The sequence below is a fragment of the Pseudorca crassidens genome, chromosome 10 (assembly GCF_039906515.1).
Source record: "Pseudorca crassidens isolate mPseCra1 chromosome 10, mPseCra1.hap1, whole genome shotgun sequence".
NCBI lineage: Eukaryota > Metazoa > Chordata > Mammalia > Artiodactyla > Delphinidae > Pseudorca > Pseudorca crassidens.
The window spans coordinates 59,401,603-59,415,241 of record NC_090305.1 but is presented as its reverse complement, the minus strand read 5'-3'; the positions used below and the strand labels follow the sequence as shown (position 1 = coordinate 59,415,241).

The 13,639-nt window shown below is 46.2% G+C and overlaps 1 protein-coding gene across 7 annotated transcripts in view; it reads left to right on the top strand.

Annotated features, from left to right (window-relative positions):
- The first annotated feature begins 502 nt into the window (after window positions 1-502).
- LOC137232252 (zinc finger protein 660) overlaps window positions 503-13,639 on the top strand; it is a 32,591-nt gene continuing 19,454 nt past the window's right edge. The window contains exons 1-6 of one of the 7 annotated variants that reach the window (XM_067753836.1): window positions 503-844; window positions 2,335-2,875; window positions 6,873-7,044; window positions 8,417-8,508; window positions 8,910-9,039; window positions 10,342-11,489. In XM_067753836.1, the coding sequence (XP_067609937.1) occupies window positions 2,453-2,875; window positions 6,873-7,044; window positions 8,417-8,508; window positions 8,910-9,039; window positions 10,342-10,523 (999 nt within the window). In that variant the 5' untranslated portion in view covers window positions 503-844; window positions 2,335-2,452 and the 3' untranslated portion in view covers window positions 10,524-11,489. The other 6 variants (XM_067753838.1, XM_067753830.1, XM_067753831.1 and 3 more) reach the window with 6 other exon arrangements.

The following is a 13,639-nucleotide window of genomic DNA, read 5'->3' as shown; positions in this document are numbered from 1 at the left end:
CTTTAGTAAGACGGAGATACCTGTTGCTCATTTCATTAAGACTCACACTGGGTGAAAATGCCCTGGGCATCACATACAGTATAATAATATCTGACTGCGCGCTCAGGATATGTCAGGTCTTTTGCTGTGTAGTGTTCTTATGTTACCCCTTTCAGTTCTCACAGCCGTGTCAGGCACAGGCTGTGCTCTTCATTTTTCAGATGAAAAAACAGGCTCAGAGGTTAGGTTTTCTTTCCCAAGGCCACCAGGAGGGGAAGGGACAAAGCTGGGGTGAGGCAGGGTCGCCCAGTCCTAGAATGGTCTGAGAGCAGCACGTGTGCAGCCTGAGGCCTCAGTTGAGACCCCCTCCCCGCTGGCGCCCCTGTGCCCCAGCCAGGCCCGGAGGGGGTGGTCTCCGCGCCCAAGGTGTCACCAGCTGTGCGGCTGCGGGGTCGCGGGGTCGCGGGCGCCCACTTTCTCAACCGAGACTTCCGGGATCCTGGAGGGGCCGGAAGTGGGGCCTCTCTCGCTTCCGGCCCGGCCATTGTTTTCGCTTACGCCGGCCGCGGCGGAGTCTGGTGTTCGGGAGTCGCGGGCGCGGTGCCCCGGTGAGCGGGCCCGGGGCGGGGGGAGAAGTGTTGCTGGGGCCCGGGGCCGCTAGGCTGGAGCTGCGGCCGCCCACAGCCCAGGTCGGCTACGCCAGCCCGACCCACTCTTCGCCCCCGCGGCTGGCGGCGCGGTCCCCGTGACGCTCAGAAGCCGCCAGATGTAGAGCCGCCTCTTTGTCCCAGTTCCCTGACCAGCCGTGCCTGGCACCGAGCCCAGCACCTGCGGGTACAGCGATGAGCAGGGCAGACGTGGCCAGGTGAGCGGCGCCGCAGAAGCCTGGTCGAACGCGAAATGTAGATAGACGTTTTCCCAGCCTTGCGCTGGAAGACAGTACGAAGCGTCAGAAGTGGGTCAGACCCAGTCAGAATTTCAGACGTGAAGTATAGCTTGGAGAGCCAAAAATCCAGATGAGATGAGGGGCTGAGCATTCGGAGCAGTAAGGGAAGTAGGAAAATGGCCTGAACTTTCTATGTATTTCAGAGCAGACTCACAGATTTTTAAGTCTGTCTTTGTCTTTTTAAAGAAATTGAGCCCTGGAGAGAGTAGCTTATCCAAGGTACCAAGATGCATGGTGAATTGGAAGCATAGCACAGATGCCCTAGTTACCACTAAGGTGCTGATTTTCAGGGTTTTACAGTATGTAAACTGGATAAAAGTCGCCCCCACCCCCAACTTCAGTATCATTCGTTCGCTTCCCACATATGTGCCTCTGTATGCCAAGTGCACACACACGTACAAAGATGACTGGGAACCAGCTCTGCCCTTTGAGTCCTCCCATAAAGTGGAGGAGGCAGTCGTCTAAGTCCCAAACACAGTGTGAGAAGTGCTCTAGCAGAGGTTTGAAGAAAAACGTACTGTGGGTTCACTGAGGCAGTAACCACACTTAAGCCTGGAGAGATCAGCAAGGCTTTCTAGGGGAAGTGGGTTGAGTAGAAGAGGGTCTGGCATTTCTTACTCCATTGGGTTCCTTTTCTTTTGTGGCCATCCAGCAGTTTGGAGGGTGTGAGTGTTGAATTGTGCATAAATTAGTTAAAATACAATGTTACACTGAGAAGTACGGAGAGGGAGGTGACCAGCTCCCCTTCCTGCATGGGGCAATCAGGAATGCCTTCAAGAGAAAAATAAAATTTGTTCTGGGTCTTGACAGGTGAGTAGGTGTTTGTCAAAAGTTTCAGAAGCAGAAAAATCCAGAGAAAGTATGTGTGGCTTCTAGCTGTGTCTTTAGAGCTTTAGTTGCTAACTTTCTTTATTGTGCATCTCTATTACAAAAGAGTAGGGTAGAAGAGTTTTGATCATGCATTTCCAACATAGGTTTATTTGTGAGTTAAAGGTATGTACTGTTGTACAAATTTCAGTGCACATTATAAAACATCCACTAAATAGTTAAATAACAACTTAGTATTTCTTTATCTGCCTTTTGGATTAGCTTGCATATCTCACATTTGGAGATCATTGCAGTCTTTCTAGCCTGGTGGGTACCTGGGGAAAGTGGTAGGGGGTGTGGCTAGAATAGAGGCCTCAGGCCAGGTTGTGGATGCTAGGCATAGACATTTAGGTTTTATCCTGTAGGTGATGGGAGCCACTGAAACTTTAAGGAAGTTACTTGGAGAGATGCTTAGAGAGACTGCCCTGGTTGTGCTCCTTTTTCTTTTTTCTAGAGCTTTGCTTTTTAACTGTGGAGGGTCTGTCATCTGCCTGGGGCTGAGCACTCTGGGGACTCTGATTTCTCTCTTGATCTTTCTGTAGGTGACGTTCCCATCACCCTACATCCTCAACTCTGACAACAGTTTCTGAGGTCTGAATTACAGATCATCATTTTAATCGGACAAACCACAACTGAAACAAGCTTCTCTTTGGTGTCACGATGGCCGCCCAAGGCAGGGGAACTTCAGGCCTCATCCCCAGGGGTGCTGTTCTCCAGCGGCAGGAGGGGCGCTTGACCGTGAAACAGGAGCCAGAGAGCCAGAGCTGGGGACAGGGCTGCAGTCTCCAAAAGAATCACCCTCCTGTCTGTGAAATTTTCCGGCTGCACTTCAGGCAGTTATGTTATCATGAGATGTCTGGGCCGCAGGAGGCGCTGAGCCGGCTCCGGGAGCTCTGCCGCTGGTGGCTGATGCCGGAGGTGCACACCAAGGAGCAGATCCTGGAGCTGCTTGTCCTGGAGCAGTTCCTGAGCATCCTGCCAGGGGAACTGCGGACCTGGGTGCAGCTGCATCACCCTGAGAGTGGTGAGGAGGCTGTGGCTGTGGTGGAGGATTTCCAGAGACACGTTAGTGGACCAGGAGAGGTGAGCGGCCGAGTCTAGAATGGCATCTGGAACCATTCTATACTGCTTGGGGTAGCCTGAGAATAGACATTCTCCATTCCCTAGGCCCTGAGCTGGTTTGCCTTTGGGATTCCTGAACCAGTGCCATGTATAAAGGGGAAAGAGTTTTGTGCTCCTAGCCTTAAACAAAAATGCAGATCCCAGCCACGCTCTGTGAATTACTTTGTGAAGTGCTGTGTCGTGAACCTAGCTGCAGCCTGGAGCTCCACAGAGTGCTCCTGACAGGCAGAGGATCCGCACACTGGTTAGAATAGGGAAGCATGTCAGGGAGAAGTAGCCCGTAGGGTATGCTGATAACATGGGCCCTCATTTGAGAAGTTCTCATTACTTCCTCGGATTTCTCCAAGTTACTGTGCTGTTTTCCTGCCTTTTAGGTTCCTCATGAGGTGTAACAGTTCTGGGCCTCATCATCATTTTGTTCTTTTCTAGCTTTCCAAACTCAACTGGGATCTTTTTGCATCTTTAATTCTATTTTTGATTTTCCCTACTTTCTGGGGTTCTCTCAAATTTTAAGCCAGGGTAACTCAAAAGGAAAAGTTGGAGAGTTAGCAGTGTCATAACAGTGGGAAATCTGGCTTCTAGGATCACAGAGCTAACTAGTTCAGTGACTATGTGTATTAGTCAGGGTTCAGCCACAGAAGCAAAACCAGTAGGAAATTATATATATATACATACATATATATATTGCTAGAAAGTGACCTGTCATTGGGGGAGTTGACAGGTCAAGTCAGAAATTTGTAAGGTAGGCCGTCAGAAAGTTCAGGCTAGAACTCTCAGGCATAGGCTGAAGCTGCTGTCCACAAAGAGAATTCCTTCTTCATGAAACTTCAGCTCTGATTTTAAGGCCTTGCAACTGATTGAATCAGGCCCATCCAGATTATCTGAGATAACCTCCCTTACTTAAACTGATTATGAATTTTAATCACTTGTACACCATACCATCACAGCAACACCTAGTTTAGAGCTAAACTGACATCAAAAGACCATCACACCATGGATGAGTCAGTTCTTCCTGATGAGTCTCCAGTTGCTCCCTTGTAACTGAGCAGGATGGATTAGGGTCCCCTCTACTTTTCCTCCTTTGTGCTTTACCAGGGAAAACCAGTACCAGTGAAATTTCCTTAGTACCCAGTACATCATTTTTATTCAGTGCTTTTTCAAAACTGATTACATATCTAGGCCTAGGGAATGAATTCCAATTGATTGGAGTTCTAGGGCTAGACTTTTTCCAGAGGTAATAGCCAGTACCCTCTGACAGTATCAGATACATTGTCAATCGTTATTTCCTTGTTTAAACAAGTAAACACAGGGATAAATCAACTATCAGTAGGGTCTAGAGAGCAACTAGGCCCAACCATAGGCAAGGACAAGTGGTTGAAGAAATGTTTAGAGTGCTATTTAGTGAGGAGGGTAGAAGGAAAATTTCCCTATCTCCTGCCTTCTTTTGCTTAAGCAGAAGAGAATATAGCCTCCATTAAAACTGTCTTTTATCCAGGGAGCCTCAGAAGAAAGGTGACTGAGTCACAAACCCAAGAGAGTGACTAACAGTTGACAGTCAGGGCAGCTGAACACTCATGGCTCTAGCCTAGAAGTGGGATCTTTGGAATCTATTTCTTACTCTGCCACTGTCATCAGCTTAAGTTTTCTGACATAAGGACATGAGAACAGGACTGTCTCACCTAGCCTGGATTCAGAAAATGTTTTTACGACTAAATGAAAAAACAGGCGTTTTTGTGGGAGTTTGCCAGGAGGAGATTAAGGAATGTCATTCTGATCAGCAGAAGTGAGCATGCACATGTGTGCACATTGGGGCTGGAGAGAGTGGTAGAGGCATCCCTACTGGGCTGCAGAATTTACAGAATGCTTTTATATCTTTTTTAATTTGAGCTCCTAGCAGGCTTACAAGGTATGCAGATAGTAATCATTATCTCCATTTGACAAGCGATGCAAACGTAGAGAAGTTAACTGGCTCATCTAAGGTGACAGAGCTAGTAAGCAGTCCCTTTGTCCATGTGTGTGGGAACCAGGATTTTCCAGCTCCCTGGATTCTAAGCCACTACCTTTTCCCTAATGTCTTGCTGTGGAATGCCATCTTGGAATGAAAATTGGAATGGGGTTTTCATGGCCTGCGAGGAGAGGACACTTACGAGTCCTAGGTAATGAATAGGAACTTTATCAGGATTTAATTGTCAGTGAATTACAAGGTTGTGTTATCACAGTGCAGTTAAGTTCTATCTTCTGCCAGTACCCACAGCTGCTGTATTTAAGAGCTCTAAGTCCCATTTATAAGAACCATCCATGGGAGAGCTGGGGAACCTCAGACTGCAGGGAGCCTCTTGGACCTACCATTCCATTGGAGAGATATACACTAAAGGAGAGAGCCCCCTAACGTCTCAGCAGATGTAACCCAGTAGGGCAAATCCATGAGTTTTGTTGAAGGAGAAGTTATTTTCACCTTATGCTCTGCTATGTACATGCCAGAGTGAATGAGCTTATAAATGTGATTTATTTAAGATAATCAACAAGGACCTACTGTATAGGACAGGGAACTCTGCTCAATATTCTTTAATAACCTATAAGGGAAAAGAATCTGGAAAAGAATGAATATATATGTATGTATAACTGAATTGCTTTGCTGTACCCCTGAAACTAACACAACATTGTAAATCAACTATATTTCAATTTTTAAAAAGTGATTTATTGGGCTTCCCTGGTGGCGCAGTGGTTGAGAGTCCGCCTGCCGATGCAGGGGACACGGGTTCGTGCCCCGGTCCGGGAAGATCCCACATACCGCGGAGCGGCTGGGCCCGTGAGCCATGGCCACTGAACCTGCGCGTCTGGAGCCTGTGCTCCGCAACGGCAGAGGCCACAACAATGAGAGGCCCGCGTACCGCAAAAAAAAAAAAAAAAAAAAAAAGTGATTTACTTAGATAATGTTTTAGATTTTCTGCTCCAAATGCTGGTACAAGTAGTAACCATGAGATTGTGAGGAACTGATTTGATGACAACAAGCAAGGGTTAGAAAATAAAAGGTCTGTGCTCTGAGATATTCTCGAGGTCTCTAAAGATTTGGTGTTATGTGATCCTATTTGACTTTTCTTTTTAAATTTTTTTTTTTCTGTTTGACTTTTTGTATAAATTTTTGGGGAGAGGTAGTACATATTGAAAACCAAGTTTGCAGATAACTCTTAGCAAAATATTGAGAGGAAGTCAGTCAGCAAATATTAATTGAATACCACCCTTGGACTAAGCATTGTTCTGGGAGCTAGTGACCAAGACAGAGTGCTCACCCTCAAAACGCTTATACTTCATTGGCAGAGAAATAGACAATAAAGGTATAAATAAGATAATTTAAAGACTAATGTATGCTCTAGAAAACATAACCAGGTAATTTGAGAGAGTGTGACTATCCTTGCTTTGTCAGTGTGGTCAGGGATGGCTTCTCTGAAGAGGAGACACTTTTGCTGAGAGAAGTTGGAAAAGCTGAGGTTTGTCAGCTGCTGTTCTGGGGTATTGCTCCAGCTGTCGGCCTCAGTAGCATTATTTGTGCACATACAGGTACATACACCTGTCACTTTTTACTTCCTTGGTGCTTCTGATTGATCTATGCTGTAGGCTGAGGCCCTAGGGAGTGTACTGAATTACTTTCCTAACTCCTTTTTCCAGGGGGTTCTTCATAAGCAAATGTGTGTCTGAAGCACTGACACAGAGTGGAAATGGTTATATAATCTGGTCTTGAAGCTCCTACCGAAAGGGTCAACAGAGGGATAGCAAATAGGATTGTAAGCTGTAGATCCTGCTTTGGCATTTTTGCCCCAGTTGGCTTACTGGTGGGGCTAGAAGGACCCTCTGACTCTTCTCTCCCTGGCTTCCTCTCGTGGGGGTGCTTCTTAGAGGTTTTGGGTTCTGTACCTTCAAGGATGCTCTTTTGGACCCAATTTTATTTCCTTGTCTCTAGGTTTCAGCTCCAGCACAGGAACAGGAAATGCATTTGGAGGAGATGACAGCCTTGGGTGCAACAGAGGAATCTCCTCCTACCTCACTCCTCAGTGAGGGTTTGGCACCCGGAGCCCACCTGGAGCCTCCTGGTGACCCTGGGGCACACCACCACCTCCCCAGTGGGCACTCTGGTACTCACTCCACCCGCTTTGGCCTTAAGTCATTCCTCCTTTCTCTCTTTCGGAGTCTCCTTTCCTTCATCTCCCCATCTCCCACCCCATTGGAGTCCCTTATTGCCCTGCCCTGTGTCTTCCTTCCCTAGTGACTTTGTTCCTTTTGCTTATTCTCCGATCATTCGTGTATTTAGCACATTTTTGTCAAGCACGTTTCATGGCAAAGGCACTGTTGAGGACCAGAGAGATATAGTACGCCGGCACTGCTTCCAAAGAGCTTGTTATCTAGTTGGCAGAGAGTCAGTCCTAAGTGCAAGAAGAGGCAGCCTCATAAGGTACATGTGAGTGATATCTGTCCGCAGGCATTTGATGCCATCACGAATGAGCCATGTGGACATTGTAAACGGTGAGCGAGATCATGGAGGGCTGGAGCAAAGACACTCGCTAAGTGGGAGTTCCTTGGACCCCATTGAGGTCGGGTCAGGAAGGACTTATTTGGGAGCCTGGGGTCTGCTTGTGCAGGGCCTTTGGATGGAGACCAGGAAGAATTTGGGGGCAGGGGATTGAAGCGTTAGAAACAGTATTTCAGAAGGATTACTGTGGCACATGAGCACTGTGGGTTGAGTGTGGAGACCAGTGACCGGGAGCCTCACTAGGAGGCTAGTGTAGAACAGATGTGAGGCACTAATTGCGTGAGTGGGTTTGAGTGGAATGGAAAGTGATAGATGTGACACATATTTGAACGAAGAATCCATGGGACAATGGAGAGGAGGGAGAATTAGCGGGTTTTGGCTGATGTTTGGAATCACTGAGAAAACTTGGGAAGTCAGGAAAGGAAGATGGAAACATGCACTTTAGACACTGAATTTCAGGTGTTGTGGGACACCCAAGTGAAATGTCCAATAGGCAACTGGAGGCTTGTGATATGGGTTTCAGAGAGAACTGAGAGATTAAGAGCAGAGATTGGGAGTCGTGAGATCTCTGAGAGAGGGAAAGGGGAAGCTCTGAGGCCTGAACGCCTGCAGTGTCCGTGATGAGAGGGCAGGTGCAGGAAGAGAAGCCAGGGAATGAGGGGCAGAGAGGTGAGGGGGAGGCCAGGCAGGCTGCTGCTGGGGAAGCCACGGGAGACAGAAGGTGGTCAGAAGTGTAGCTTCCTTCCGAGAGTGGGAGAGAGAGGGCTGGAAGGAACCGCCAGTTCGGTTTGAACAGGGACCTTCTTGCCTTCAGGAAAAGTTCACAGCTCACAAAGGACAATGCCTTTATGGAACAGGGATGAGGGTCCGTGTGTGTGGAGCTACCTGGGTTCTCCTGAATCCACTTGCTGGGATACAGACCTCATTGGAGCCAAGAGCAGGGCTGGTCCCACTCAGAGCTTTCTTTCCTCCCTCAGCTCAGCATGCTTCCCCGGTGCCTGCCCTTCCCCAAGTGGGGAACGTAGGAGACCAAGCAGCGGCAACTGTGCTCCGGATGGTCAGGCCCCAGGTGAGCTTCCTGAGTTCCAAGTCTGTGGCCCAGGAATAGCTAGAGCTCATCTCCGGGCCTCTGGCCCATTCTGAGTCTGCTCCTGTGGCTTCCCCTGGAGCTGGTCCTGTCCTAGATTTGTCCTTTTTTTTTTTTTGGCTGCACCCCACAGCTTGTGGGATCTTATAATAGTTCCCCAACCAGGGATTGAACCCGGGCCCATGACAGTGAAAGCACTGAGTCTTAACCACTGGACCACCAGGGAATTCCCCCTTTTAATCTGTCTTTCCCAGATTCCCTCCCTCCGCCCCCCCCCCCCACCCATTTTACCACCAGGTTCCCCGACCCTGTCCTCTTGGTGCCCCTAATGACTGCTTTCCAGGCTGGGAATGTCCCTGAGCAATAGAAGCTTGTCATTCCAGGAGGCTGCAGAGTTCGAGTTCCTGTCTGTGGACTATACTCAGAAGAAGTGGAAAGGTCCAGCTCTCAGCCAGAAAGCAGCCCTGTACCGGAACATCGTGCCAGAAAATTGCTGCAGCCTGGCTTCATTGGGTAATGACTCTGTTACCCAGTAACTTAGAGTCAGCCTTCTTTACATATTCTTTGCTATATTCTTTTTCTTTTTTTAACTTTTTATTATGAAAATATAAAGAGACAAAGTGGAGAGAATAGTATAATGAACCCCTCTACATCATCATCCACTTTAACCATTATTAACATTCTTTTTACTTTCTTATTAATTGAACTGGGCTGGTTTAGTTAGCATTTGTAGTTGGAAGGAATAGAAAGCCACTCAGTTGTAAGCAGTGAGCTAAGTTACTTACAATAAGACTAAAGGAATGGAAACCTAGAACAAACTGACCAGCTAGACCAGACTTCGGGAAACAAAGCTTTGTAGGGACTTGGGAGCCTGGGAGCCACAGCAGCAAAAGTGAAAGGATTTTTACACCAGTGTCGTAAGACAGCTGTGCTCTGTGTATCTGTTTTCTCCTCCCTCTGATACCCATTCTCTTCACTCTGAATCTTTTGTCAGAGCTCCTTTTTAGTCATACTTTCTGTTTCCTCACACATTCTGCTTGCTTTGGCTCCCGATGGCTTGCCTTCTCTCCATGCATCATTTCAGCTTGGGCTTCTACTTGTAATTTCCTTCATCTTGTCCTACCTTCAGTTCAGAATTTATGTAGAGAGGAGCTCCAAGGGTGGTTCAGCCATTAAATAACATCTTTGTTTGAGCAGAACTTTGGTCCTTGCTGCACAGAGGCGGATGATTAATCTACAGATAAGCCACACTTGGGTCTAGTGCTTGGCCCTGTTCCAGTCACCTGTTGTCCATCATGGGCTGAGCTGGGTTGTTTGGCACAAAGCATGGTTGCCTCAGCTTCTCCTTCAGAAAGACTGGGGCAGGGCTGCTTCCTGGAAGGAGCTGTTGTCACGGCAGGTTCTGGGCTTGACCGGTCTAGGACAGTAGCCTACTCTGGGGAGGGTGGGCTTAGAAGTGAGAGATTCAGACATATACCACTTGAACACACTCAATTAGCATGAAGGTTTATAGCCCTGATGTAGATATCATTGAAAGGAACCAACATTTTTAGGTTAAGCTATAACCATAACTGCTCTGCCTTCTCCCAGTTTTTGTACTGAAAAATCCTAGAATTTAAAAGCAAATATTCAACTGCTCACTTTCCTTATGATTCCTGATTATCAAGATACCAAAAACATGTTTGATTTATATTTCAAGTTATTGATGCCATTCTTAGTTTTTTGGGGTTTTTTTTTGATGTGGACCATTTTTGAAGTCTTTATTGAATTTATTACAGTATTGCTTTTGTTTTATGATTTGGTTTTTTGTCCTAGAGGCATGTGGGATCTTAGCTCCCCAACCAGGGATCAAACACGCACCCCCTGCATTGGAAGGCGAAGTCTTAAGCACTGGACTGCCAGGAAGTCCCCCATTAGTTTTATTTATTTATTTATTTATTTATTTATTTATTTATTTATTTATTTATTTATTTATTTTTGTCTGTGTTGGGTCTTAGTTGCTGCGAGTGGGCTTTCTCTAGTTGCAGCTTGTGGGGGCTACTCTTTGTTGTGGTGCACGGGCTTCTCATTGTGATGACTTCACTTGTTACGGAGCATGGGATGTAGGTGCATGGGCTTCAGTAGTTGTGGCACGTGGGCTTCAGTAGTTGTGGTGCACGGACTTAGCTGCTCCATGGCATGTGGGATCTTCCCGGACCAGGGCTCAAACCCATGTCCCCTGCATTGTCAGGCGGATTCTTAACCACTGCGCCACCAGGGAAGCCCCATTCCTAGTTTTTATAGGAGTGCAGTATTGTACTTACCAGTCAGTGCTCCAGGGACTATGGGGTGCCCAATTTTATAGCTTTGCTTTCCCCTTCAATACTTTTCCCCAGTATTTCTCTACCCATGGGTTCTCCAAATCTTGTCACTGTCCTGTTACACCAGAATCACTCCTTTATATACACTTTTTCCTAATCATATCCTCATAATATAAATTTCCCTTCTACTCTCAGGTTTGCCCACATTGTTTCTCATATTTGATTTGAGGTATTTGCCACCACTTTCTCTCCCCAACATCTTTGCTGAGAAGTGTGGAACCATACAATGTCATGGTTGGAAAGGACCTTAGGGTTCATCATTTTACTAAGGAGACGTCGCATCTAAGTGACTTCTGGAAGATCACACCATGCTTTACAGTCTGGTCTCTTGCCTTTCAACTGGCCTGTTCACCTGGCTGTGCTGGCTCAGCATCCCTCTGTCCTGATAGCTCTTCTTCTGCCTTCCTCCACTGACCAGCTTCCCCTCATTGTTTTTCTGTCCATGAAGAGAAATTTGAGCTGTTTTCTCATTTTCTCTCCTGTTCTCAATGTGTCTCCTCATTCCTTACCCATAATATGAATTTTTTTTTAGGTACATAGGCTCCTGATAGTTCATTTCCTCAGTAGGGTAAGAGTGAGTAACAGTTGTTTTCTTCTTTCTTTTGGCAGCAGGTGAGAACAGGATGGAGAGTTCAGAGTTGCCTCCAAAGCAGGAAATTTCTGAAGAAACGGAGTCATCTGATAGGACCTCAGGAGTACTCTATGGAGTGATTCCAGGAGGACCAGAAGCTGGAGATGCCTGTGAAGAGGCTTTAGAGAAGCTAGAAGTTCAACCCTCAGGCAAACAAGGGAGCAGACTGAAGAGTGATTTCTTGGAAATAACACAGGAGGTTAAAAATAAATGCACAAAAGATGAATGTGATGTATATAAGGAACTTGAGGAACATCCAGATCTGTCCTCAAGTCCTGCAGAACATCAGGAAATTCTGAAGGGACAGAAATTCTATCACTGTGATGAATGTGGCAAAGCTTTTAATCGGAGTTCTCACCTCATTGGGCATCAGAGAATCCACACTGGAGAGAAACCCTATGAGTGCAATGAGTGTGGCAAGACCTTCAGGCAGACCTCTCAGCTCATAGTCCATCTCAGAATCCACACAGGGGAAAAGCCGTATGAATGCAGTGATTGTGGAAAGACCTATCGCCACAGCTCCCATCTCATTCAACACCAGAGACTCCATAATGGGGAGAAATCATATAAATGTAACGAATGTGCAAAAGCTTTCACTCAGAGTTCTCAACTCATTGACCACCAGAGAACCCATACTGGGGAGAAACCCTATGAATGCAATGAGTGTGGGGAGGCCTTCATTCGGAGTAAAAGCCTTGTCCACCATCAGGTACTTCACAGTGGTGAGAAACCTTACAAGTGTAATGAGTGTGGGAAAGCTTTCTGTTCCAACAGAAATCTTATTGACCATCAGAGAATCCACACTGGGGAGAAGCCTTATGAGTGTAATGAATGTGGCAAGGCCTTTAGTCGAAGTAAATGTCTTATTCGACATCAGAGCCTCCACACTGGGGAAAAACCATTCAAATGCAGTGAGTGTGGGAAAGCCTTCAATCAGAACTCTCAACTTGTTGACCATGAGCGAATTCATACTGGAGAAAAACCTTTTGAATGTAATGAGTGTGGTAAGGCATTCAGTCTGAGTAAATGTCTCATTCGACATCAGAGACTTCACACGGGTGAAAAGCCCTATAAATGCAAAGAGTGTGGAAAATCCTTCAATCAAAACTCACATCTTATTATACACCAGAGAATTCACACTGGTGAGAAACCTTATGAATGTAATGAATGTGGGAAGGTCTTCAGTTATAGCTCCAGTCTTATGGTACATCAGAGAACTCATACTGGGGAGAAACCCTATAAGTGCAAAGATTGTGAGAAGGCTTTTAGTGACAGCTCACAGCTCATTGTGCATCAGAGAGTTCACACTGGAGAGAAACCCTATGAATGTATTGAATGTGGGAAAGCCTTCAGTCAGCGTTCTACTTTCAATCACCACCAGCGAACTCACACTGGAGAAAAGCAGTCAGGTCTGGCTCGGTCTGTTTTTTAAGACGTGATTCTCTAAGACAGCAAGGAACTCTGAGTTAAGGTTTCTATAGAAGAAGTATGCTCACTCTGGTCTCCTCTTGGAACCACTAATCAAAGTGGATCATTCCTTAAACGTTCTCTGGTGGTCAGGAAGGTGGGAGAGTGGGAGTAACAGTATGGTCCTTCCCCACTAAGGACTACACATTTCATGTGCTTGTAGATTTCTTTCCTTCTTTCTTTTATTTCATCTGTTTAAAAATCTATCTCATTTCTTACTTAGGTGTCCCAAAATCAGAACGTGTACTTCTCAAGGACAGACGTATTTCCTTATTGTGTTCCACTTCCTCCGTTTTACCATTTACATAAAGTCATTCTCCAAGGTACTAATTCATTCTTTCTTTCTCTTGGCTGTGGCCCTCCTTATTCTACTTTTTGAACTTCTAATATAGTCCCTCATCACTTATGTTCCCTGTCTAGAAAATCTTTTTTCTTTTCTTTTGCTAATATGTGTCCCTCAGAACCTGCCAGATCCAACTCATCTCTGAAAGACTTTCTTCTTCAAATACGTCTTCATTCATCTTAAACTGCTATTCGTTGGACCTCAGTGATTTGACTTAGCTGGTGCTATGTGTACAACTGTTGTTAAATTGTGTTGTAAATTATTCTGTATTTAATGCATATGTGTTCATACCAACTTATAGGCTCTTTGAGG